General features: G+C 40.4%; 1 protein-coding gene across 9 annotated transcripts; it reads right to left on the bottom strand.

Annotated features, from left to right (window-relative positions):
• Positions 1-208: 208 nt before the first annotated feature.
• anln2 (anillin, actin binding protein 2) lies at positions 209-26,379 on the bottom strand. Of its 9 annotated transcripts, none has more exons than XM_080436861.1 (25): positions 26,226-26,379; positions 25,482-25,575; positions 25,107-25,274; positions 23,542-23,643; positions 22,556-22,734; positions 22,168-22,260; positions 19,135-19,227; positions 17,770-17,856; positions 17,046-17,133; positions 13,714-14,039; positions 11,948-12,042; positions 11,482-11,611; positions 8,245-8,380; positions 7,174-7,344; positions 6,697-6,823; positions 6,468-6,516; positions 6,276-6,329; positions 6,143-6,175; positions 5,795-5,819; positions 5,554-5,663; positions 4,779-4,832; positions 3,780-3,866; positions 3,195-3,302; positions 2,528-2,679; positions 209-1,948 (listed from the first exon to the last, which is right to left on the bottom strand). In XM_080436861.1, the coding sequence occupies exons 2-25, from the start codon at positions 25,567-25,569 to the stop codon at positions 1,777-1,779; spliced, it is 2,727 nt and encodes a 908-aa protein (XP_080292987.1). In that variant the 5' UTR covers positions 25,570-25,575; positions 26,226-26,379; the 3' UTR covers positions 209-1,776. The 9 variants fall into 9 exon arrangements, with proteins under 9 accessions (XP_080292987.1, XP_080292989.1, XP_080292988.1 ...); XM_080436863.1 differs by having other exon boundaries at positions 5,795-5,816; XM_080436862.1 differs by having other exon boundaries at positions 17,046-17,130.
• Positions 26,380-27,368: the final 989 nt, after the last annotated feature.

Raw genomic sequence — 27,368 nt, 5'->3', positions numbered from 1 at the left:
AATGTCCAGCTGTTGCAACAGGCAGTTAATTTTTTTTACGATGGCAACACTTATGATTGTATGAAACCAAAAATTGCATATGTTGTATTTTATTCTATGCAGCCTTTAATCAAGTGCAAAGAGTTCAAAGAATACTGTCCCAAGCTGAAAACGATGACAGACTACATAAAAATACATGAAGAGCAGGAAATAAAACAGGTAGGCTATAGCGCATACAATGCAGCAGCTTCTTTAATATCCCTTCAAAGGTCAGACAGTTTGCTTTATAAATGCCCCTTTCCTCTGATCAATAGTGCCATCCATCACAGTTGTATAAAAGTATACAGAACAAATATTCCCATCTTTAAACCCATCAGGTAAAGAAGAAACAAACGGCTTGTTAGAAAGTAGGTCTAGGATGGAGGAGAAAACCCCAAGATACAGATGAACGTCAGGCATGATAGGCAAAGCCTTTAATAGATTCTCTTTTAGAAAAAGGCATAAAGCTTGGCGAGTATAACAAAGCCTGCATCAAATCCTTCCCAGACAGGTAATGGATTACCTTTATTGGTGGCACTAATCTTAAATACAATCAGGTACATCAAGTGTCATACAAATTGCGTCCATTGCAACACGAGCAGCAGGCCTTCATGTTACACCAGTAATATATTTTGTAGTGTCACCTGGTATTTCACATTCATATCCTACTGGACTCCTTAGTTGTCATGTTAATGTTCTTTAAATCCTTCACAATGTATATTAGTACTCTATTCATATATATATTTATTTACCTTTCCAGTTCAATGTTATTATAAAAATACATAACTGTAAAGATTGGATTATAATCTTTCTGAATTATATAAGCCATAAGAGGAAGCTCTGCCTCAGAGAGCTATTGAAAGTGACAAGTCAGTGCTGCCCACTAAATGTTAAGGCAGCTAATAACTAAATGCATTACATAAGAAAAAAGTAAACAAAATATCCTAATGGCAATAACAAAATAAAAACACTCCCAATTCCTTACCTCATGGTAATAACTTGATTACCTCTAAATCTAATAACAATGAGACAATCAAATGGCTATTTCCCAACGGTAGTCAATCAACACAATATATACTTCATAAAGACCTAGCAAGCAATATTATATGGTGGACCCAATTAAGTCGTTAAACACAGAGCTGATGTACTACTCAAGTGTGTGGTAAAGTTAAACTAACCAAAACCTTTTAGTTGTACCTAGGTATGTTGGTTCATAGGAGCTGATTACACAACACTGTCATATTGGCCACTTGAACCAGAGGCAAATACAACAAGCTAGTTGCACTTATACTGGCTGTAGTATTATGATAATACTCTAGAGAGCGGTTTACAGAATGCTAGTTGTACTGGCTGCAGTGTTATGATAGTACTCAAGTAGTTTACAGAATGCTAGTTGCACGGAATGTAGTATTATGATAGTACTCAAGTAGTTTACAGAATGCTAGCTGTACTGGCTGTATTATTATGATAGTACTCAAGTTGTTTACAGAATGCTAGTTGTACTGGCTGTAGTATTATGATAGTACTCTAGAGCAGTTTACAGAATGCTAGTTGTACTGGCTATAGTATTATGATAGTACTCTAGAGCAGTTTACAGAATGCTAGTTGTACTGGCTATAGTATTATGATAGTACTCTAGAGCAGTTTACAGAATGCTAGTTGTACTGGCTATAGTATTATGATAGTACTCTAGAGCAGTTTACGGAATGCTAGTTGTACTGGCTGTAGTGTTATGAAAGCGCTCTTATCTAGAGCAGTTTACAGACTGCTCTCCCTCATGCTCCTGCTGCTACAAGCCTTGACCAGTTGTGTTTTTGTTTCTGTCTTGGTCTGTGTGGGTTGGCTCCATGTGTGGATGTCCAGCAGAACCTGGTTTAGTTTCTCCATCCAATCAAAGCGCTCCTCCTTAGTGTCTGCTGAAAACCAGCACCTGGAGAACAAAGAATGAGTCTTAATAAGGCAGTAACAACCCTTCATATAAATTATAACTAATACAAGAAAAATAGCAGAGGTGTAAGTTTGACTTAATGAAAATAAAGGAGCATTGGTATAAGTTCAGCAGAAGATTACACAAAGTTACAGAGTTTGTGTGACAATTATCACTGTAGAGATCATATCATCATCCTCAGGCAGAGACATTGTGTATTTAAGCACAAACAAATTAAGTTTTTTACTTTCATAAATGAATGCCCCATTTTATACTTTGTTGTATGACGGTGACCTGCAAAAGTAGCAAAAATAGCAGATCTACAAGCTCACAATGCGTCACATCTGCTATATTCGCTACTTTTGAAAAAATAATATCATGCCCAAAATGGGGACATCAGGTTGAAATTGGTTGATTTTGTCTGGGTTTTATAATTATTTAACCAATGAAAAGTATTAACAAGAGGTTGTGACTAAATAATAACCACATTGGATCCACTGGAACACGGGTTCTTTTCTCCATTTCCTGAAAAGTAATGGTTTTGGCCCAACAGCGACAGTATGTGTGATAATGATAACCTACTTGGCTGCAGCGCCCTGGCTGTCATCATCCTGTTTCTGTTCCAGAGTGTTGCTGGCCAGCTCAAAGGTGAAAGGTCGAGCACAGGAGTCCCTCTTCACAGGCTTGACACACCGGCTGGACGAGCTGGACAGAAGGATGCTGCCCTCTGGTGCCTGGGAGGGAAAGAAACAAAACAAAAAGAGGAGAGAACTGTCAGTAATGCGTTTCCCATCCCCTTTACAGTATGTATGCCTTAACAGCTTGCCACCAACACCATGAATAAGGCAAAATAAATACAACAGATATGCTAAATGCTCATATTGATGTTGTCAGTGAAGCAAATCTCCACACACACACACCCCCCCCCCTCTGGTGGGCCCCCAAATAATTGGCAAAAGCAGAGATTTGTATGATGATAATATTAAATTATAAAACAGTGACACCAATACATAATAACTTAAAGTATACTACGTTACCACCCATCAGACAACTTAACATGGCAGCCGAATGGCTGCTGTGTTAAGTGGTCAGATGAGTGGGCCGCGAATGCTTTGGGGATTTTCAAGTGGGCCCTTATCCAGAGAAGGTCGACAACCACTGACAAAGACCTCTGTATACATGGATCAATCATGTGGGGAAATATAATAAGATAGATAATAGAAGTAGGACCGGTGTACTGTGACTGCACCTTGCTTTCCCTGTCATTGGGATGGTTCCAGTAGTACATGTGATGTCCATCTAGGACAAAGAATCGCCGGTGCCACACCCCAAATTCCTTTATCACCTCAAACATTGACTGGGGATAAGGAAGTATCAATTAAATACACACACACACAATATAAGGAAACATGTCTCATGTTATTTGTATTTTGGCAGTATTGTGTTCTCCGTGGTGAAATAGCTGTTGAGGTTATTTGGTCTTTTTATAAAAGACAGAGCATATCGTCGCTGTCGACCGGAAACCTTACATTTCCAAGACGTACTTTTCAGAAAATAGCAAAAGTAACAGATCTACAAGCTCAAAACACATCGCTATTTTTGCTACTTTTGGGTGACACTGTAGTATGACAAAATAGGACAGTCATTTATGAAAAAACATAAAAAGTTCAACTAGGGTCTAAAGAAAAAGAAACATTTTAGTCATAGTAATGCAGCCTATGTGTACTTATATGTGGAAACAAATTAGAACAAAAAGAGAGAAAGGGTAAAGGAGAAAGTGAGTGAATGAAAGACAAGAGATGGCCAGTATCACCAATAACACACCAGTACTTACCAGGAAGCCTTGGTGCTGCACATTGGAGTGGCTCTGACTCTCCAGATACAGGTAGATATTGCCCTCTAGAGGCGAAAGGAACGGCACCTAGAGTTAGAAGAGCTCATTCAGTTGAGGGCATAACAGAATTTTATATTTTAAGAATTTCCTAACAAGATACGAACCCTGTTATGGCAAATGGCTACCATGTACATTTATACATTATTTAATCAGACGTACTCTAGTCTACATTGACAAAGCATCATTTAACTACTTGGACCCCTGCATTCATATTCTGGGGGGAATATTAGCCAAAAATCTACAAGCTTGTAGATTGTAGAAATGCAAACTTCACAAGTATTTGGTTAATGCCACAATGTTTGATATACATGCTCAATACTATTTATAATAATTGTTCAAGTGGTCATAGCCACATCTTCCTTAATGAGATGTTATAAAATGACAGGATAGACTATCCATGGTATGAACATTTGTGTAATTTCTGTGGCATTTCTATCAATTCATTCAAGAGAAACAGGCTTACCTACATGCAGATATTGTACCAAAAGTTCAACAATTGATAAATTGATTACAGTATTGCATTTGTAGTCTCTACTATAAGATTTACATACTGTAAATGTATATGGACACATTTTTTTTTACATACAGATACAGTATATATATGTGTATGCAGTCACACTTTTTACTTCAGAATGATGACTTGTAGATGTCTGCAAGCCAAAGGAACATTCAATGTAATAAAGTCTAGATATATGAAGTAAAAATGTTCCAAATAGTTATAGAGCAGGAGCTACCTGTTAAATCTCTATACTATGTCGAAATTCTACTTGATTTCTGACAGAACATGCCAGGAGGAAAGAATCACAAGCACACCATCAAGATTAGGGCGGCTATTATTTAGTTTGCACTGAGACAAGAGGTCAGAGGTTAGTCTCTCTAGAGGAGAAGAGAAGTGAGAAGAATGAATGGAGGGGTGACAGTGTCATGAAAGACGGAAACCTTTTCCTGAAACTCATCCCCCAGGAGCCTCCTGATTTTTCCTTCAAATTTCATCTGAGTGAAAAAAGCAAGAGAGAGACAGAGAGAGAGAGAAATAGGGAGGGGTAGACACATTACATCACCAGTGATCCCACCCTTGTGTAGAATGTCATTATGGTGCCACAGTGGGAAAAATAGCAAAGAGTGTAATTGTGACAGTGTGCAATAAGTCAAATGAATAAACCTCTGTTGACCAGAATACTATAGAGAGGTCTAGAGGACAGTGTTTGTCCTCTCAATACATAAATGTGTGAAACCCACAAGCAAAGTACTCAGTGTTTCTATGTTTCAAAACACACGAACAAGGGAAGATGGTAGTTTTTCATCACTAATAAACAGTTTTCCCTAGACACCAACTGGTCCATACCAAATCTGTGATTACATTCAGCAATAGATTTTAAAGGAGTAGTTCGCCCAAAGAATTACTTATTTTCTATCAATTACACACCCCATGAAGCCTTGAATTCATTGAGATATTTTTGTCGCATTCCTGATCCAATAATCTGATGACCGGCAGCGACTCAAAGAGTCTCAGTAGGAGACTCAAAGAGTCTCAGTAGGAGAAAGAGTCAAAGAGTCTCTACTGAGTTAGAAAATCGTTTGAATGAAGTATTCAATCTATCAACAATTAAAGAAAAACCATATGCAGAGTATTTTAGGAGAACTTAAATATCAGGGTCCACTGTGGAGCCCGATGAAGTACTCTGCATATTTAAAGAGCCTAGCCCTTAAGTACCTTATCCAGAGGGAACTTGCTCTGTCCCAGAGAGGCCAAGGTGATCTTGTGAGATCCCACAAGACAGAAGTTACTGGAGCGACGTGTGTTCATGATGGGCAAGGTGGCAGCTAAGGAAGGAAAAAATGGTTTGTTAAATGGAGGATTCTATTATAAACACAGGTTAAAATTATTAATTTCCACTTTGTCAGTGAAAACTCTCCCTGTTCTAGACAAGATTTGAAAGAAATAAATAACTTACACGTCATACTGTTGCTGGAACGCTGCTGAAAAGGAAAGAAAAGATTTGGTTGATACAACAATGAGAGCTGGAAGTGTCTTTGATGAGATGAGATATACTTTATTAATCCCCGAAGGGAAATTGAGGTGTTACAGCAGCATAATGTGATAAAATAAATAATCTACAAGACAAACAAAAAACAGACACACATGGACATAATCACACAAGAACAGGGCCGACACAGAACCATATGCATTTAGGGAGAAAGTTCTCATGCATTATGCAGTCTGATGGCAGTTGTCATAAAATAGTCTTTCTAGGTTTAACAAGCACCATTTCATTGGTCAAGAAATAAAACAGGACACTCACCATAATGGTACTCAGAAGCTTTCTTGGCGTGACCTAAAGGTATATGAACATCCCAAGTGAATACTTATGTCCTGTTTAAGTACAATCTTGCTAATTCAGGGCTATGTCACATGTCAGAGGATAAGTCACTTACCCGTGGCTTAATAGAGGAGCTCTCCATGTTGCAGGTGTTCCCAGAGGTGTGGGACTAGACAAAGCAGAGGGACATTAAATCCTCAAATCATTTTAATGAAGTTCTTGTTAGTGAAGAAATGCAGTAATTGACCATTAACTGTAAATAAATGACTGACAATTTCTCTAGAAGAAGAAAAGAAGGCCTTCTCACCAGGCTGTAGACTTCCACATCAATCTCAAAGTTGGAACGAATATCCTTCCTGGAGTATTAGGGATTTAAGAAATGAAATGCATTTGGTAAATAATTCATATTGAGCTGTGGCTAATGTCAAATCATTGTTTTTAGATAGAAGATGGGAATATCTTTAAAAAGCTTTAAGGAGGGTTCCTGAGCCCCCAAACATGGGTGTATAAATCACAGTTTAACAATGCTGACTTACAGAGTGACAGAGGTGGGGAAGGAAATTGTGTCTCCATTCTTGGCATCTGCAGCTGTAGCCAGAGGGGACGCAACAATGTTGTAGGGCCCATAGCGGATCAGGACAAAGAAATAGTGACTAGGTTGACCTTTGGAGGGTGAGAAAATTAGATAGTCTTAGATACAGGTGGAGAAGGAAATGCTCATCCTCATTTAACTAATTGGAGGTTAATTACTTAAAAGAAAAGCAAACTACAGTTACTAATACTGTACATTTTACACAGCATTCACATAATTTCATTATAGCTGAAAGGAAGCCAGTCAGAGTAAGGCTGACTCGCATTATTTTGTCTGCCAGGCTGGAACTGTAGGGTGCAGTTATTTTTCAGAATATGACTCACCATCCATCCAGGCTGTGGGACATGCACCAAACCAAAACAAATAAAATGTCTCCCAGTAAATCGACAGAAAGAAAGAGACATATTTTGTGTTCTGGTACCTGTGCGGTTCCGTGAGGAGTACACAAACTCCACCTTAAGAGGGAGCTGGATGTTGCTGATGCCAACAGTCCCCCTGCAGGGCTTCAGGGAGGTGGCAGCTTCCTCAGACTCCAAAAGCCTTTCTTCCCTCAATCTCGCCACCTCCGCCAGGAGGGCAGCACGTTTTTCACCTGACACCAATCAGTTTGAACATGAATAAGTAAAATACAGTGACCATAGAGATGAACCATAGATGTTACAAGAAACAGCAATGCAACTATATCTACTACTGCATGGCATGATGTATTTGCTAGAAAATATGTCTGTGTTGGCCCAGAAACGATATCTGCTCTGCTCTTCAGACCCGTGACCAAGCATGCATTTATATATCTAGTAAAAACAGCCATAAGTCACCTTATCAAAAACTTAGTTATTTTTTATTGGACATACGTAAAAACATATATATTATAAAAGCATGATCATAAGAAAACTTTTAAAAGACAATTAAAAGGAGAGATCCTCTCTGTTTGACAGCAGAGAATCAAAGCACTTAGACAGTGGCCCCAAGGATGGACTCCCACACTTAGCCCTGCTATAGATTGACAGTGAACAACCAAAATGGATGACATAGAGAGCTAACATTATCAATTGATTTTGAGGAGAATGTTCTGCCAATTGCAAGGGTATTACTGTACCCTTGTTATCAGCAAAAAATGTTCCATTCCCAAGGTGATGCTGAACACACAAACGAGGAAGCAGTCAACCAATATTGCTAGTCTCTTCTGGAAAAAAAGAGGACCTCTCCCTATTAGAGCGGTTTTGAAAGGTTTTCCTATCTCCGCCAGGCCGGAAAGCCTCGGAGGCAGAGATTATCTCTTCGCCCGTTTGTGTGTCTGGATTTGTCTGTGTCAGCACAGCTAATCTCGGAAACCGCTGGATGTTCATGAGAAGTCCACAATTAGACATGTGTAAAGACCTACATTTCTTATTTAAACATGGCTTGTGAGCCTTTTCATTAGATGATTGCATGACTGGTCAACATTACGGGGACATGTTAGAACAGAGATATTCAACTACAGTGTGCTACATACAGGAGACAAGAAGTATTTTCTCAGCTTCAGCCTCTGTTGCTGAGCCTCGCCCATGCTCCTCGTCGGTGCAGCAGCTCAGAGCTTGCAACGTCTGGCTGATCACCTTCTGCAGCTTTGCGGCCTCCTCATTTAGAGCCTGGACAACCATGGAACAACACACAATATCAGAGAAAGCAAAAAAGCTAATGGAATATCTATTTATCTATATCTTCCTCGTCGAGTTGACAGAACCGGCAGTTCTTGAGGCCATTGTCGTCCAGAACACTAATCCAGCTAACAGTGACATGGGGAGTAACTTATACCAAATGTAACACCACAATGGCTGCGGTACATGGACAATATTTATTCATTCAGAATGAACTCATCCCGAACAGAGATTCATACCAAACTGTTTACATGGAACCTGAATAAAAGTATTCCTCGTTTTTCCCAGTGACAAATAATCCTCTATTTCCCCCATCCGTGATAGACAATGCGTTTCAATATTGGCACAGAAATGGATTGGTGTTTTTCTGTGATCTCTTCCCAGACGAGACATTCATTCCTTTTGAAACACTCAATGCAGATCATAATATACCCAGATCCCATTTCTTTAGGTTTCTTCAAATCCGCAGTTTTACCCAGAAAATGTTTTCCTCATACCCTTACATGCCACCCAGAAATCAACTGGATGTCATTTTGGAATTTGATCCCTTCGCAAAACAACGTGTGTCTGTGATATATGCTTTGATACGGGACCTAAAACCAGTAACTTGGGACAGAGTGAGTGCCTGGGAGAGGGATCTGGGTGTAGAGCTTCCTGAGGAGATGTGGCAGGACAGTCTACTACGTATTCACACTTCTTCAATGTGTATACGCCATGGTTTAATTCAATTTAAGGTACTAATTCATTATTCAGGGGAGAAGCTGGCCAGACTCTTTAACATCCCAGAACCAGGCTGCCCGAGGTGCAGCCAGACACCAGCTTCACTGGGCCATATGTTCTGGACGGGCCCCTCCCTCAATACCTACTGGAGACGAATATTTGAAGTATTCTCCCATATGTGTGGAAAAGCAGTAACTCCCTCTTTCCACACGGCTATTTTTGGCATAACTCCCCCTAACTGTACAGTCACATCTCCACAAGCAAACGCTTTGGCATTTGCCTCCTTATTAGCTCGTAGACTGATTCTCTTAAATTGGAAGTCCGATAAAGCACCCTCTTTCTCGCAATGGCTAAAAGAAGTCTTGTCTTTCCTACCTCTTGAGAAACTCAGATATAGAGTGTGTAGAGCCCGCAACAACTTTATTTTAGCTTGGAGTCCCTTTGTTGATTTTGTTGAAGACTTTTCCTTTAATTAAAACTGTTCGTTTAAGTTATTATTATTATTTTTGTACATTTTTATCTGTGTCCGACTTATGATGTGAAAAACTGTCCCTGTTATATAAAATGAGGAGAGGTATCTCTGTCTAGAATTGTGAAAATTATGTTTTGATTGTAATCTTTGTCCCACTGCTTTGTTTTGTTTTTTGCTTTTTCTTTGGAGCCTAAGGGGGGAGGGGGGAGGGGTTGTATGTGTGTTTATGTAGTCTTGTATGTTATATCAACGCGATCTCTTTTTTGTATAAAATGCTATACATTTGTACGTGTATGTAAGATAAAAACTGTAAAATAAAGTTGTAAAAAAAAAAAGTATTCCTCGTTTACATGACCCAAAGCATTCATTCGGAATTTAACTTTTGACATGCGCGAAGTGGTTCCCGCCTACGACCGTGCATTGACCAGGGGCCGCCCGGCTCCACTACCCGGGGCGTAGCTTCCCCTAGTGGGCATGGGGAGGAGGCAATAGCCCCCTTGTGCCTCCGCGGCGGAAGTTTGGCGGCCGTAGGCAGGCCGGGAAGCAACGCACCGACTCCTGCCAGGCAGCGTTGTAAAGGCCTTTGCAGACAGGGTGCGATTAGTCAATCAGTTTTTACCGCATGCGAAAAGACGCACGAATCGAACTGGATTCGATTGGAGAGAAAAAAACGCATCGCCGCACGGTAAATTCGGAGCCGGTGTGCATGAGGTCATTGAGAACCATGTGTTCATTAAAAAAATTATATTGTCCGTTTTTTCCGTGCGAAAAATTATATTGTCAGTTTTTTCCGTGCGAAAAATCGCACCCTGTCTGCAAAGGCCTTAAGCGGTGCGAGCCCGAATTCCTTTGTTATGACCGTTTTAATGTGAAAGTAGCAGATCTACAAGTTTCTAGTTTCTTTTTTTGTATTGGTACCAGACACGGTAAAACTTAGGCTAGCCTACTACTTGTCACATTTCTCATATAGGCTACCTTAATTTGATTAACAAAAAAACGGTCATCTGACTGAATAGATTCTTTTGATTAAAATTTTCCGTTTCATGTCAAGGACGGGTAAAGATTGTTCCTCCATCACAGGCTCAGATCCTTGAAGTGTCTGTTCTCCAGGACAAGTCTGGGATTAACCATTACAGTATAAAAGCTTATTAAATGACGCTATAGAATATGAATCATTCATTTTATCGCGCAGGAGCGAGCGCTTCTCAGTACCAACCGTGGCCGATGTATACAGAGACATAAATAGACTTATGCAGTCTTTAAATTAAAGTTTTACTGCATACAATAGCCAATAGCCAATTCTGACAGCACTATTAACACATTCACTGCCTGAATTATTTCTTTGCCCACTGACAGAGATTTTTCATTGAAAAAAAAAAGTACTCAGGAGCCGAGATACAGAATTTTTTAAGTTAACAAGGAAGTGGATAGGAGTCTAGATCTTCGAAAAATCATATCTCCTTGGTCTTTGGGTCAAATAAAAAAAAAAAACATTAAAAATAAATAAACGAGTTAACTCGATCTAGGCAATCAAGTGATGGATTTGAAAAACGAGTTAATTGGATCTAGGCAATCAATGTGTTAAGTACGGACATGTGCAAAAGAATGCATGTATTCCAAACAGAGAGGAGCGTTCAGGAAAAAAATATTTATATGGTAAATAGATTCCGATTCAAACGTATATACCACCCCTCCAAACCCGAATGAAAATTCATTCCGATAAGACCGGAATGGAATATTCTATTCCAATTGAGGTGTTTACATGAGCATTCTTATTCTGAATGAGCAGTCATTCCGAATATAAGCGGAATATTCCTGTCCATGTAACCGCAGCCATTGATGTACTGCAATCCACCTCACAGACCATTACAAGAGACAGATATAAAAAGTTGACACATACTAATATCTTATCTTTCACGTTGATAGATTGTTGCGGACGGGACTTCTCTTGGGCTTTCCTCTGTATCTCAGGAGTCACACTTTGAAAGGTAGGTAGCTTACTCTGTCTCTGAGTGCGATAGGCATCGATGCTGTCAATCGAGAGATAATCATTATCAGACGGGTGGCACAAAGAGCATAGAACTATTGCAAGAATGCTTAAAAGATTATGCAAAACATTAAAACAAGTGAAGATTCAAGTATTACTTGCCTTACAAGTTGTTACTTGCAAGGGACTCATCAGTGTATGCACAGAGTTGATACATACAGTATAGATTATCTGGGTATTCATCATTGCCCAACTTTGGATACCAAGGCCAACAACAAGTACCGGGTGATAATTGATTTGTCACATAGCCTAATTTACTCATCAAGCCAATGAGAAAAACAGCATTTGATTGTCTACAACTTCAAGGAATCATTATTACCTGTATAAAGGAGATGACTCCGCAGGAGGGGTAGTCAACTTGTCTGGAGTCAGGAGCAAAGATGGAGGGTTGGACAGCTGGCTCACTGCCAGCCTCTGTGGATGGAAGGATGGAACATTTAGATATAAATAATAACGCAATGCACAAACAAACAAACATTTCAAATTGAAATTGCATTCATCTCATTCTCAATTGATTCACATACATGCCCATCAATGAAAATGTATCTTTTTGTGGGTCCTGAAATTCTCACATTTGTAAAAGTGGAAGTGCTAATATAGCATTAGTCCCCTTCAAGCCTGATCACAAAAAAACATCAATAGACAAAACAATTTATTTTTTAACCTAGTCCAATGCCCGTCGAGAACGCCCCTCCAGTTATGCAGTACCTGTTGTCAAGAGTACCCGTTGTCAGAGTACTTAGTGCAGTACCTATTATCACATTATAATACTATGACGTCGTATTGATTACATCAAGACAGGCAGATACAGTGACGTGATCCTGGTCGATAAAAGTGCCAAGTTTGAAGTCGATCGGATGGTTACAGAGTTAAGCGGAGGACAGACACACACAAACAAACAGACAGGGATGGAGCTGTGGGGGCTTACGTGGCTACAGCTATGGATGTGATCTAAAAAAAAAATCTAGATTTGCTTATAATTTTATATGAATACAAAAAAATCACACCCTGTGTGAAGTGGGCGGTGTCTTCCTAGCTAACCACAATACTGAATGGAGTCAACCAATATATATGCTTTGATCTGAAAGAGCCACTTAGTGTCAGCATGTGTCTTGCTAGCTAATCACAATACTGAATGGAGTCGATCAATCATGTACAAAAGATAAATACATTTATCTTTTGTAAAACACACTTTATGATGGACAAAACCATAACTTAAAAAAAACAAAATTTTGGTTTTTTTTAAGTTATGGTTGCTTATATAGGGCTATGCACATGTGTCATGTGACACTGGCCAATCACAGTCCTGAATAGATTGTGATTGGCCAATCACAGCGCAGGATAATTGTACACATTTCCAAACCTCACTTTTAGGGCCGGTTTCACTGCCCAAGATATTTGTACATTTTTCCAAATCTCACTTATAGGGGCGGTTTCACCGCCCAAATATATACAGAATATTAAAGGAGGCTTATTAAAATTCGAGGTCATTATAGCAGCAGGAGCACCAAGTAAGGTTTCATTTCTGTCTCTCTGACTGGACCGGCATCTTTAGATGTTTTTGTGCACATGCAGTACTACTATGAACAAGGACGGGCAGCAATATGCAAAACTGCTCTGCTGTGTCAGCCGTATACAGCAAAAGTAGAAGTGATTCATTCCCCCATGGTGTTCCGCAGAATACGCACAGCACTTTCATAAATTAATCATTTAAGATTTGTGCATCTGCAGCTGATACAAATGTATGTTTTGTAATTAAAATGTTAAATAAATCTCTTTTACATGATTAAGACATTAGGCACCCCAGATCTACAGTATTTCAGTATTTTACAGAGGAGAGTGGAGATGGTGAGCAGATGCAAGTAAAGTTTATCATCAGAAACTTCATGATCTCTGCATCATAATCTGAACAGTGGAATCAATAAGCGAAAAAACAAATTGTAAGAAGAAAACACCCCAACTACACTCTGGGCTAAGCCCCTGATCTGGTCAGGACCTAGCTCTGCCTCTGCAGGCAGACTGATTCCTTCATTTATAGACATTTTAATATTGGACTATAATATATTTATATATATTTTAACTTACCATAGGAGTGACCACAGCCTCTAGAGATTTGCTGAGAGGAGAGAGGATCCCGGTGGGGGGGAAAGTTAGTTCATCTCTACTGGCGTGAAGCTCCTCACACCCTTGCTCCTCTTTGACATCCTCGTCTCCCTCACTTTTCTCCTTCTCCGAGTCCATCTTGTCCTTGCCTCCAGAGCAAGTGCTGATACCACTATCGTGGTCTTCAATGTCTGCATCACCCCTCTTCCGCTCTGCATCCATCTTTCCAGCATATTCCAGAACCTCCCCAAACATCTCGTCTATCATCTCCGCTGTGTTGGCCTCGTCATGAGAGTTCAGTTCAGCCTCTGGTGAGAAAAAACATCCCAACATAGATTAAGTACCTTCTAAAAACAAGTAAAGATGCTGACCTTGGAACCTTATGACATGTTCACACGTAGCATGTGACGTCGTCCCTCCCCCACAGTCTTCTAAAAAGCTCAATACATCGGAGCCGCTCCAGACGTTGAAAACAGTTAAAACCCATTTCCTGAGTCAGGGTGGTGGGTCGTTGTTGAGGTAACAGTGTCGTGCAATCCATTATTTGAGCCCATAGCACAGCGTTTTCAACACTAAAACAGCTATATGTGAATGGTGAACATGTCCTTACCTGACTGGTTGGTTCACAGACGTGTGGGAAAAGACCATATGTATAAAAAAAAGTCATACCTGAAATAAATGATCAGTTTCAAACTTGTGCTCAATAGTGTTCTACGAAATTCACTTGTGCCACCCAGAGTAAATACTAGAGCCCGACAGATGCTGAATTTTTGTCCCTTTTATGCCCATATATGGAGATCCCTGATGTCATCAGTATGTGCCTATACATGGAGTGATTTGTTTGCACCTGATGCCATAACGACACATTGAGGTTAGACAACACACTCTATATTTGGGTGTCGCTGCATTGGGAACTCCTTATATGGTTATGGCGACATGAGCGGGATGAGGTCCGCCCGCCGGTTGGCAGCCAATTTTAATATAGGATACACATACACACAATTGTTTTTCAATGAACGATCCCTCAAATATTAAATAATTGTTACCAGTTATGCAATGGAGACAGGATATCCGTCAGTTTAACAATAATGTTTATTGTTCAAAATCACATGAGTGCACTGAAACAGTAAACAAGATAAATCGGGCGGGCTCTAGTAAATACTTTCATGTCCATGTCCCATATTAAACCTGTGCTTAGGTGCAACGTAACATCCCCATTGTTTCTACCGTCTTTTAACCCAACTTGTATCATTGAAGTCAGTTGGAGGAGGTAATTTACTGCAATTCAATCAATTTCTGTTAAAAGTACCATACAGTTCCCCCAAAACAGCCACTGTGCTCAAATGTACATTAGGTCTTCCATATGCAGCTGTATTCATCTCACCTGACGAGCTAGACTCTCTCCTGGGCTCAGAGAAAGTGTTCATCTCAGACAGGGTTGAGTCTTTGATTAGCTTAGGCTCCAAGATGAAGGAGACATTCTTTAGGCTTCCTCTTTTCTGTGCCTTATTTTCATGTGTCAGTTCATCTATGGCAACCTGCTCTCTTTCTAGTGCCTGTGACATTACTGCCCCTGCCTCCCCACAGTTTTCTGTTAGTGGGACTTTTATGGAAATATGAGCGAACATGGCTTCCTCTGAATTCTGAGCCTCCATCATGGTCTCTACATCTGCATCATTACTACCGAGCTCAATATCTTCTAGGTCATCTCTGCCCTGTCTCTCTTTCACAGGCTGAACTTCACCTGCTATTGTACTACCCCTCTTTGACCCAAAGGACAACTCTATGTCTTCTTGTTTCATATCACATATCTGGGTCTCTGTGGATGAATTTGCCTGGTCCATGTTCCTTAAAGCCACTTTCATCACTTCCACTTTCACTAAATCGGGATGTAACGTCTGCACTTCTTTATGAGTCACAATGTTAACCAGGTCTCTTTCTGGGGTAGGTTTCAGAAACTGGACCACAGCCCTTTGGTCTCTGATCAAGTCATCAGAGATTATTTTGGATTCATTGCGTTCCTCTGCCGATGTAGAATCCATGTCCTCCTCAAGTTCTTCAGTTCTTGGGAACCCAGTAACCTCTGTGGGTGAGTTGCACTCCTCTCGTCCTTTAGTACATGCAGCATCTTCATCCTCAACTATACACAACTCTATCTCCCTGTACACCCTATCTTGAGGGTATCTCCACATCTTCAGTTCCTCATCCGTTGATGGTTCAGTCTCCTCTCCATATGAAAGTCCATCAAACTTATTTTCTTCAATTGAGAGGGAGACAGAGTCTCTCTCTGCAGTTACTTTGAATACCTCTTGGGTCCTCTGTTCATCAATTGCAGGTGACCCCCATGCACTTGGTTCTTCATCGGTAGCCAACTCTGATGCACTCTGTTCTTCATTCGTAGCCAACTCTGATGCACTCTGTTCTTCATTGGTAGCCCTCTGTTCTTCATTGGTAGCCAACTCTGATGCACTCTGTTCTTCATTGGGAGCCAACTCTGATGCACTCTGTTCTTCATTGGTAGCCCTCTGTTCTTCATTGGTAGCCAACTCTGATGCACTCTGTTCTTCATTGGTAGCCAACTCTGATGCACTCGGTTCTTCATTGGTAGCCAACTCTGATGCACTCGGTTCTTCATTGGTAGCCAACTCTGATGCACTCTGTTCTTCATTGGTAGCCAACTCTGATGCACTCTGTTCTTCATTGGTAGCCAACTCTGATGCTCGCTGCTCCTCAGTAGTAGCCAACTCCAATGCACTCTGCTCTTCAGTGGTAGCCAACTCTGATGCACTCTGTTCCTCAGTTGTAGCCAAATCCAATGCACTCTGCTCTTCAGTAGTGACCAGCCCCAATGCACTCTGCTCTTCAGTAGTGACCAACCCTGATACACCCTGCTCTTCATCAACAGGTGACTCCAAAACAATGTGTATGTCAGGTTGACAGGAATTTAGCTTCACTTCCTCATTTCCCAAAACATGGTTCTTCTCATCATTCTGCCCTTGATGTCTTGTAGCCTCTGACTCTTTCCATTCCATTTCCACCTGCCATTCTTTACAGCTCTCTAGTTCTACAGATAAGACAGGAGCTGAGGATTCACAAGTTGTGTTTTCACCAGTTAGAGTCACAGTTGCACATAACTATACTAAGTAATAATCATTTCTTTTGGCACATGTTTATCCCAGTACAATAGCCTTCTACACTAAATTTGTAATATCAAGCCTGTTTACACCTGTTTAATTTGGCTACAAATGTACTCTAAGAAGGATTAATCAACTATGCATTGAGGAATTATGTGTGTTCCTGTCAGAGGGTCTCACCTGTGGTCTTTGGCTGTACCTTCTCTGTACTAGATGCAAAATCTTCAGAGTAGCTTCCATCTTTCATTTCAGCATCACCATCTACCTGCTGGAGAGATAACACTATGAATACCGTAGGAAAATACCATCACAGGAACTAATGGTGAATGATACCATTATGGCACAATGGTAGAGATGTATGCATAATGCATTAGACATGTGTTTGAAAAGGAACACGCAATTGTCACATCAGAAATTAAACGCAGTGTGCCAAAAAGAAGAGAATAGAAAAGTGGCGCATTTTCACAAATCACACAAAGACGGTGCTGTGCACGTTTACGAAATGACAGATGTAATGACAACATTTCAACAAAAACACAAATGGTCAAAGTGGATCCCTTGAGTCTCAATTTCATCATGTTCATTGATCATGGCAAGATCTTTAGACCTACAATGTCTTTAGTGGCCTAACCCACCGACCCAAAACCACAACAAAGACTTAAGTAGGTGACCGTTATCCAACTTTCTGAAAGTCACATTTGGGGCCATGAAAATGGGCACTTTATCAATAGATGTGTTAAGGAATGATTATCCTTATTAATTGTATGTCTGTTGCCAATTCCTATGTTCTCTGAAGGCCACATTGCCCACCTCCATGACCACAACATGTTGCCCAGTTGTGCATCTCTAAGTGACTGAGCCTGAGGACAGCTACTGTACAGTTGTAGCTGGTAGAAGCACTCACATTCCAGGACTGTGAGGGAGGCCAGATTCTCCTGCTACGCGTAGGTGCTTTCCAGTCAGAGGACGGGCCAGGAGAAGATTTCCCCTGCTGATATAGACCACGTATCATCATCTGTAACGGCTATTAGCAAACTATTTCTCAAGGGACAAATGAATCAAATCTTCCTCCAAATTTCTGAAGTGATTCCCATTTCTTCCCAATAATTAAGGCAAACATTTCAGTCTACCCATGGCCCTTCTCATTTAGGTCTAAAACCATCATTGATTGGTATTCTAATGTCTAATGTAAAGCGCTTAATGTGGAGAGAAGCTGCTGCTTGTGTGCGCGTTAACGGTGATGCATACAAATCATTAAATACAGTGATGCAGTTGCCTATAGGTCTGGCCTCACAAATATCACTTGTTGATCTTCAAGCATCAGATACAGGCTAATTCACCTCAGACTCTTCAGTTTGACAACTGGCTATGGACAATACCAGGGGTAACCATAGGGCAAGTCAAGAAAAATCAAACATACCCATTAGAATCTTACTTACTGTATACCCAGGGCCCCCCAAAAACAGCTAAATCAAATAGCAAAGTGGAGCATTTTCATAAATCCCCTCAAGAGGGTTTCCAAGGTAATAGGCATAATTACATTTCACCAAAAACCTACAAACATGATTAATGTGGACCCCTTGTGCCTTGATTTCATGTTAATTGTTTAAGACAAGAAAGGAAATAATCTCCAATGTCTTTAGTGGCAAACCCACCAACCCAAAGCCACAACTTAAATTGGTGTATAGTTATTTAACCCTGAGAGGCAAACATTTTGGGCCATGAAAATGGGCACTTTTTGTCAGTAGATACGTCCAGTAACTTTGGATTAGATTTTATATCTGTTGCCTAGGGGTGTGCCGATACACTAATTTCACAAAACGATACTGGGCTCACAACTTCGATACAATACGCACTTTTTTATTATCAAAATATATGGGGGAGAAAAAAAGCAAATGCAAACAAATAATTCTGTTTTTGCATTATTCAGACATGCAAACTTGTAGCTTTTCAGCTACAATAGCCGTTTTGAATCCAAATAGGGCAATAGTGTGACACCTGACAAATAGTGTGACACCTGATTGCATGCCTGATTATTATTACCGTATTCTGAAAAAAATAAAAAAATAAAAATAAAAACATTATTTTTTTCCCCAAAACGATATCGTCACGAAAACGTATCGCGATATATCGCAGGATGATATATCGGCACACCCCTACTGTTGTCGATTCCTATGCTCACTGAAAGCCTTAATGCCCACTCCCATATCCACAAAATGTTGCCCAACTGGGCAGCACCAAGTGACTGAGCTGCAGTTGAATCACTCACATCCCAGGGCTGTGAGGGAGGCCAGATTCTCCTGCTACGTGTAGGTGCTATCCAGGAAGAGGAGGAAGGTGGTCCAGGAGAAATTTTGCCCTGCTGAGATTCACATAACGCCCTTTTACACAGCCTGTTCAAGGTGGGAATGTTGTACTATTATTCCACCCCACTGTTCTGTATAAAGAGGCGCGGGCATGTAATGGGGAGCATTGTTGTTTTGCAGTCGAGCAGGCAGCGGAGGTAGTCACAGACCTGAATTGACAACATCTGAGTAAAGCTGGGATGAACAATTTCAAATTGTTTTTCTGCAGTTGAAACTTATTTTCAAATGAAACCGCCTGACCCACTTCCAACGTATCCATTTTCACTACATGACCAGCTGACATTAAAGACAGACACAGTATTTTCATATGGTTACAAACCCATCAACTAACGGTGAACAAGTATTAATTTATCCAAAGTAAGAAAATCTGCTTACAAATAGACAATTCTCAGGCTTAGAAATTACCAATTGTCTCAAATACAGACGGTATCACATAACTAAATAAAATAAACCAGGACCAGGTGTCTTCAATGTTTTTCAGAGCAAGGGCCCCTTAGCTGACAGAGAGAAATGAAGCAGGGACCCCTACTACATACTGTATACAATTGTGTTTTAGATTAACTCATTCAGTGCCTGACTTATTTCTGGCAGTTTGGCTCCGAGTGCCAGAGCCAAAATTCATTGTAAAAAAAAGTGCTTAGGAGCCGAGATACAGCCTTTTTCAGCAAGAAGTTAAACAAGAAGTGAATGCAGCAGAACATTTTCAAATCATGATATCTTGGGTTCTGAACATTTTTTTCATCGTCTTAGACGTCCAGTGGCACAGGGCTTATGATACAACGGACGTCTTAGACGTCGAGTGGCACTGAATGAGTTAAACTTTTTCATAGATTTCTTAAGATTGCTTCTTAGGCCCCGTGTAGACGACAATGGTCTCTACGGAAAACGGCAAAATAAAGTATCAGATGTGCCGTCCGTTTACACGGGAACACTACCTTCCAGGGTGGATATCTTTGACAAGGCTCTGTGTCCCGTCTTTATGTAAACAGAGGTAACGGCAAAACGTGTGTTGTTGCTAGATGTTGTGAGAGAAATAAGCAGCCAGTTCTATGAAAACAAGCTCTAAAGAGGCGACTAGGCTACATTAGCACTTTAAACCTATACAGTACATTGGCTTTAGCCAATCTACATGCTCACAGTGAGCTTGTAGACAGTGATATACTCATATAATACAATAATTTGACATGCACATGTTTGAGGACTGTTTAAAACAATAATAAATCAAAATCAAAACACTTTAAAAACAAGCCTAAAAAACGCAACACGCAACAATATTTACAAGCAACTTTACAGGAAAAACAAGCCCAAAGTCGCTTATAATAAGCGCACATGGCAACCCATAGATCAGCTGTGCACACAACAGCGTTTTTCAATCCCTGGTGCGTCACCGTCTAAAGGCAAAATAAAAAGTGAGAACGCAACAGCACTTTGACGTTTTCACTAGAGAGTGTTGTCATCTAAACGTGGCCTTAGTCTTGTCAGTGTTTTGTTTGTTTACACATGAACTTTTCTAATAATATCTTGGATTCATGTTAATGTGTAGCCGTAGTCCGTAGAATAAGACTCTCGTAGATGTATTTTATGATTCTGACATTTTCAATCTACGAGAGTCGTAGCTATTATCCCCCATAGCCAAATGGCTCCTAGCCTGTACGGGCTCCAAACATGTACAAATGCAAAAATAAAGGCGCTTAACCCCACGCCCCAACTGTTCGGACTTCTAGTGCAATGTAATAATCCATATTTTTCAATAATGAAGTGTTTTAATGTGGCCGATTCTGTCGGAAATTCACAATGGGCGGTAGTGACGAAGCGCATCCGGAAATACAAAAAATTGAAAACAGGAAGTATACGAGGGGGGGGGGGGGGGGGGGGGGGGGGGGGGACAGACTGCTTTATTGAAAAATATGGATTATTACATCGCACTAGAACTCCGAACAGTTAGTTAACATTTGGGGCGTGGGGGTAAGCAGCTTTATTTTTGCATTTGTACATGTGTTTGGAGCCCGTACAGGCTAGGAGCTGAGAGTCCATTTGGCTATGGGGGATAATAGCTACGACTCGTAGATTGAAAATGTCAGAATCATAAAATACATCTACGAGAGTCGTCTTCTACGGCTAGTTAATGTGTATTTTCAAACATTTAACCAGACATCTAAACCCTGTAAATTACTTAGTAAACTTGAACTTATTTGGCTCTGTACTTGGTCTTCTCTTTTTTTCTCTCTGAACTAAACCTCTTCACTGAAAATAGTTGATCTACAAGCGTGAGCTTCTATGTAGATCTGCTATTTTTGGCAAATGTTCCGCCCAGAATAGGGATGCCAGGGTCCAAGTGGTAGTAATGAGGACCTCCGAAGGGTCCCGGACCCCCTGTTGAAGACCCATGTCATAAACGATTCAGAATCTATTAACTTACATTACGTGATTTAAAAAACCTATATGGGATTTTGAATGCAAACAAATCTTCATGACCCAGTGGCTGTGGGTTTGACGTCAGGACTTCGGTAATCTCTCAAAACAGATTGCGAGCTCCGCAGCTGAATCTGTTGGGAGCTCCTGTTACGTGTATTGGTAGGAATGTAAAAAAAGACATGTGGACCGGAAGTGGAGGGCTGAGGGCGGACCTAAGGGCCTGTTATCCACATTCTATTGGGAGGTCCACCAGAGTCAGAAAAAAACAGCAGAGGGCACTGTTTTTTTCCTTTTTTTTTACTATGGGTTCTCAGATTGGGACTTCAGTACTCTAGAGAACAATATGATTAAGGTTAAATATTGGCATGGTTCCCCTATGACAAATACAACATATAGGGCTAGAATCCCCCGACAAATATACTATTAAAACATCATACCAAAAAACAAACCGTTAGAATTTTTAACCGAAAAGTATTTAAAACGGGTAGACAGACATCTGAAATCTGAAAACCAAAACACACCTCGGCCAGCGATGGGTCAGAGTTGCTCCTTTTCAGCCAGGCGTTGTTAGTAATTGGTTGGGAGACCAACAGGCGCACCTCCTGTTCTCTCTCCTGATTGGTGGGAAGACAGAGGACAAGGACAGAAACTGAGTATCTACCCCGAGAGTTGAGACTATATTTAACATTTAAATACAACTACCGTATCCACGCTTGTGATAAAAACCTTAACTTAAATAATTCAACTAATTATTGTACAAAAACTATTACAAAACTGATTTTTATAATGGAAGAGCAACCCTCAAAGCCAAACAACAGTCCATATGAAGCATGTTGCTGCTAAAACTACAGAAGGAACATAACTTAAGCTATAAAGCTACTGAGCTGACCCTCAGTAAATGTACTGTACCTGCCGAATGCGGGAAGCTTCCTTGAAGCTGGGTGTCACATTGCCCTGGATTTTCTGGTGGATGTCAGATACAAACTTGGAGAGGGAGAGCGGGCAGGAGCCGGCAGGACTTGCAGCAGTGCTAGCCTCAAACAAGGGGGCTTTGAAACGCTCTAGTCGCTGATTGAACTCTCCTTCACCTGAAGGAAAGACGCAAGAACAACGCAGAACAAATATCAGAGTGACACCAGGCTCAAATAGGTAGGTACTAAGCCAGAAAAATGTCACATGTGTAACATTAATATTATTTTAAGCCTTTTCAACAACAGAGAATGTAAATATCACTAATGGAAAACATTATTTCCCTTTAATGATCATGAAATAACAATCCAAGTTGTTTATAACAATAATGGATTTGTCCTGCATTTGCTATAGGCTAAATCTTAAAAAAGGTATTAGGGCAATGCTTGATAGCAAAAAATAGATAAAGAAAATCCCTTGGCCATAGTATATTGTTTTACACAGTGAAGATGTGTAAAACAATTTAAATAATAGGAGTTTGATAGTGTGAGTTTTGTTGTTGTTACTCATAGCAATAATCATAAGTCAGTCATGACTCGTGACTAAACTATGTTTATTGCAAAGCTAAGATTAGGTTTTTCTTTTATTGGCAATAACTGAACTAGACTGTCCAAACGGTCCAGACTGGTTGCCTATGTATGTAGCCTCTCCCATTCTTAGGTAGTAGAACAACCAAGTGGCCTAGGCTTTGAAACTTTCTTCAGAACTCTAAAATCTTCAGGGGAAAAAAAACAAATTCTATGATGCGTTATGAAGACATACATTGATATGGGTTAATTTGTTTAATCTGGTAAATTTGTACTCTGACAATTTACAGTAGTACTTCTCCTGAAAAGTACTATAGACACAAAATGTTATATTTTTTTCACTGAATGATAGGTGTGAGGGAATAACAAACTAATGTGCGTGTTTCCACCCAGTCTCACCAAGGAGGTGTTGTCTGAAGCTGAAGTCCTGGAGAAAGACAGAGACTGATGGGCTACCGCCAGCTCCTGGATCAGATTCAGCCCGGGCCAGAACTGGTACTCCTGAAATAACAGACATATTTTATTAGTCTCTCTCTCCAAACATCTCAGGAGAAGGGGAGGCTCTTCTCTCCTCGACAATAGAAGAGTGGTCAACAAGTCCACTCGCTAAATGTAAATTCACCGCACAATCACCGTGTCCATTCACACTGAGCGGTTTGGGGCAAATCGGACATTACCCAGACTTAACTCAAGAGTCCTGCCAGCATAAAGTCTGTTGCATGTCCGATCCTACTGAGCCGAAATATTGCGTTCATAGTTACATATAGCCGCTCCGTTTAAAGATAACTTCCATAACACAGTGAGTGCAAGTGTGAAAGTGACTATAGAGGCATAAGACACTTGTTAATACAGCACCATGCAAAGATGTATTTGTGGCAATCAACCACAATATCACAAAAGCCCAAGACAAAGACATTTCCTGAAATGATATTTTATTTTGTCATTCCTTCCCTGGTTAAACTGTGGACCATGCCAGGCCTCTAGTTTGCCATCATCAACACTAAACCCAGATGTTTTGTTAGACAACACATGGATGTCAGTAATTGATCTCCTTTTAGTACAATTTATCAAAAATGAACATATGTTAATTGCAAGGCAACTAGCCAGAGCCCCTAAAATCTTTGAAACGAGCCAAGACCATAGATGCCACCTACATCTGCCAAAAAAACAGAAGCCTGATTTATGATTCAGCGACAAAGTGCCACGCTAAACTTTGTCTGTCGCAGAGGCACAAATAAGGCTTGAGAAACCAAACTGAAACTTGGGTCACATTATACTACAGAATGTGCCAGGGGAATCGGGACGGGGTTAACTGGAGAAATTTACAAAACTCATAAAAGGCGAGAGAGCCGACACCTAATAGCAGTACATAAGGATACAGTGCAAAGGCCTATCTACAGTACATATATTGGCCAAGAATGTACAATGAGTCAATTAACAACTAGCATTTTTACAGTAATACAGTAATTAAGTACTACTGTTGCCATTTCTTTTTGCAGCAATTTCTAGTTTCAGTGTGCTGCATCTTGTTCATGACCTACATTCTACTGTTGTTGTAACTGCACCAACAACCTATGAATGCTGTGAATAAAGAGATTGATATGAATGTACCTGTAACCACTGATCTGAGTAGTTATTTTGATCATTTTCAAGATTGGCCCTTATTCTTTTAAACTTAACATCATATCTCAATATTTCAACTTTGTATGTTTTTTTGTAAATTGATGCCCTATTTCATCATGCAAGAGTGTCACACAAAAGTAGTGAAAATAGCACAGCTTGTAGATCGGCTATTTTCACTACCGGTACTTTAAATCATTTACAAACATAATCTAAAGGGAACGGTTTTGACTTTTACAGCAGCGATATGAGTTCTGGAAATGACTAAATGTGCTAAATGTGCTCTAGGGCACAATGAATTCTAGTTTTTGCCCAGTCAGGTTCAGGAGTGACACCTTTCTCACCTGGCCGTGTCTGTGAGAGCTGCTGTAGTCGGGACCTGACTGAGTTGATGGCCGGTGTGTCTGGCTTTACATCCAGCTCAGCTCTACGTCCTGAGGATGAAGGTTTAGGACTGCGGTTTTCCTGGCCAGCACTCTCCAGGCGCCGGCGCTTCTGGCCATCATGCATTTCTAATACACATGGAGGGAGATAAAACATTTAAGGCCTGCGATGGGACTTGGGAGACATGGCAACAGAATTTCCCCTCCCACCGCAGGATCAATAAAGGTCTATCTGATCAATCTATCCATGAGAGACAACCAAGTAATTGCTAGATTTGAACATTATTTCCTTCACACTTGTTTGAGTACGTACACCATAGCGATGTACACACGCACCTGGTGGCAAGAGAACATTGTCCTCAGGAGACAGAGGAGCTCTTGGTCTTTTCGAGGTAGCAGCAGTGTTTTCTTCTTCAGATTCCATGTTGCTCTGCAAACAGAGAAACACAAGTGACATGAAAGACCTAATATGTAATTACTAGGTGAGCAAGGTGACAACCTGTTGAACACTGTAGGTTAGTTAGTCTTACGACAACAAAACAGGTTGGGCAGGTATAGGCAGGCTACAGTAGCACAACACAGACAGGGATTGACGTCTTGATCCAAGGCTAGGATTGTCCCAAAGTCAAACCAGTAACGTGAACCACGACAATGCCTTAATCACTGCAGTGATTTAATATACAAATTCAGAAGTTACTCTAGATAAAAATCAACTCCGATTTTAACAGTAAACATAACTAGTTTCACTCTTATTAGTATAACTCCGTCTAAGGCTCCATTAGCTTACGTGGATTAGCTAACGTTACCTACATTAATGCCACTAAATACGATCCATGTTTAAACTGTGGCCTAGTTAACAGTAGCCATGGATAACATGTTCGAGCCGTAAATGGAGCAATAGCAAACACCAGGTTGAAGTTAATCTATGACAGTCATGATATATGACAGTCATGTTTCAGGGCTAAGTTAACAGTAACTCTCGTTACTTGTTTTATAACCAGCTTTATGATGGTGAGAGACCGTGCTAACGTTACATTATTAGGCCATAGCTAAAACAGCAAGATAAGAAAGAAGTCTTACCTGAATTGGCGTCTTAGTAAAAGTATGGTAGCAAACTGTAGTTAGCACTAACTAACGTCATTAACTGCTAAATAAATAGCGAACACCAGAAGAAAACTAAACAACCCAAAACAAGCTAAAGCCTTTATCGACTCGAGTCCCCTGCTCTCCTCCTGCAAACTTTGAATTTCAGCGGGTCTTCTGACTAGAGTTGGGTTCTGACGTGCATTGTGCAGTGTTGCCAGATTTTGTGAGAGAAATAAGAAACCAGGTCTAGGAAAACAAGCAACTAACACTTTTATTATGAGCACTTAAAGTTTCTTAAAGCATTGAAAATAGCCGATCTATAAGCTCAAGCTTGTAGATCGGCTATTTTCGAAAAAAACTTGAAATAAAATAGGGAATATTTAAGATTTTTTAAGATTTCTAACAAGACAAAATTAATGGCAAATCTGGTATGCGGGGCTCCCACAACACATTTTCAGATGGGGATTAGGGACACATACATATTCATTTGGGGTTCCATCCATGACCATGACATGAAAATATTTGAGAATCACTTTTTTAAAATTGTGAAGCAAGCGCAAATAAGCAGCTACACTCTACTAGAAACAAGCCCAAATAAACCGCAACCCGCAAAACTACCAATATATTTACAAGCAACTTCACAGACAAATAAGCCCAAAGTCGCTTATAATAAGCGGACATGGCAACGCTTGCACTGAGGCTAGTGCACGGCAGCTACCAACAGCCACTTCTGATCTCGGATCAGATCTTATGCCCTCCCGAAGAGGTACAGTCTGTGTCTGAGTGGCCTTGAAATCTGACTCCAGATCTGTATTGGGTGCAAAGCCGGAAGTGAGCTCATTTTGACCGTGGTTATTAGAACAACACGCAACGTTTTGAAATGGACCAGATATCGGTCGTTGTATTACTGCGCATACGTTTGGGACAATCAAAAGCACGGGAGTCGGGAGTTATTGTCTTGTTCAAAGGTTCCCTGTTGCAAACTAGAAATATAGTTAGGACCACATCCATTGTTAGGACTAATAGGTATTAATATTATAACTATGATTGCAAGGATTTAGGCTTTTGTAAGGATCAGCATTGGCTGATGCAGAATAATTTATTCTTCCTGGAATAAGTCCACACAAACCATAATAA

The sequence above is a fragment of the Gymnoscopelus braueri genome (genome assembly GCF_963280865.1).
Source record: "Gymnoscopelus braueri genome assembly, chromosome: 9".
Classification (NCBI taxonomy): Eukaryota; Metazoa; Chordata; class Actinopteri; order Myctophiformes; family Myctophidae; genus Gymnoscopelus; species Gymnoscopelus braueri.
This window is presented reverse-complemented; position numbering and strand designations above follow the sequence as displayed.

Bases quoted from the DNA above. Each gene is read 5' to 3' on its own strand.
- anln2 (XM_080436861.1), bottom strand. From the start codon at position 25,569: ATGGAATCTGAAGAAGAAAACACTGCTGCTACCTCGAAAAGACCAAGA. The intron at 17,134-17,769 runs GTGAGTGCTTCT...TTATCTCTCCAG, and splicing joins CTCCCTCACAGTCCTGGAAT to CAGGTAGATGGTGATGCTGA. The intron at 7,345-8,244 runs GTATGTAGCACA...GATTGGTGTCAG, and splicing joins GAAAATACTTCTTGTCTCCT to GTGAAAAACGTGCTGCCCTC.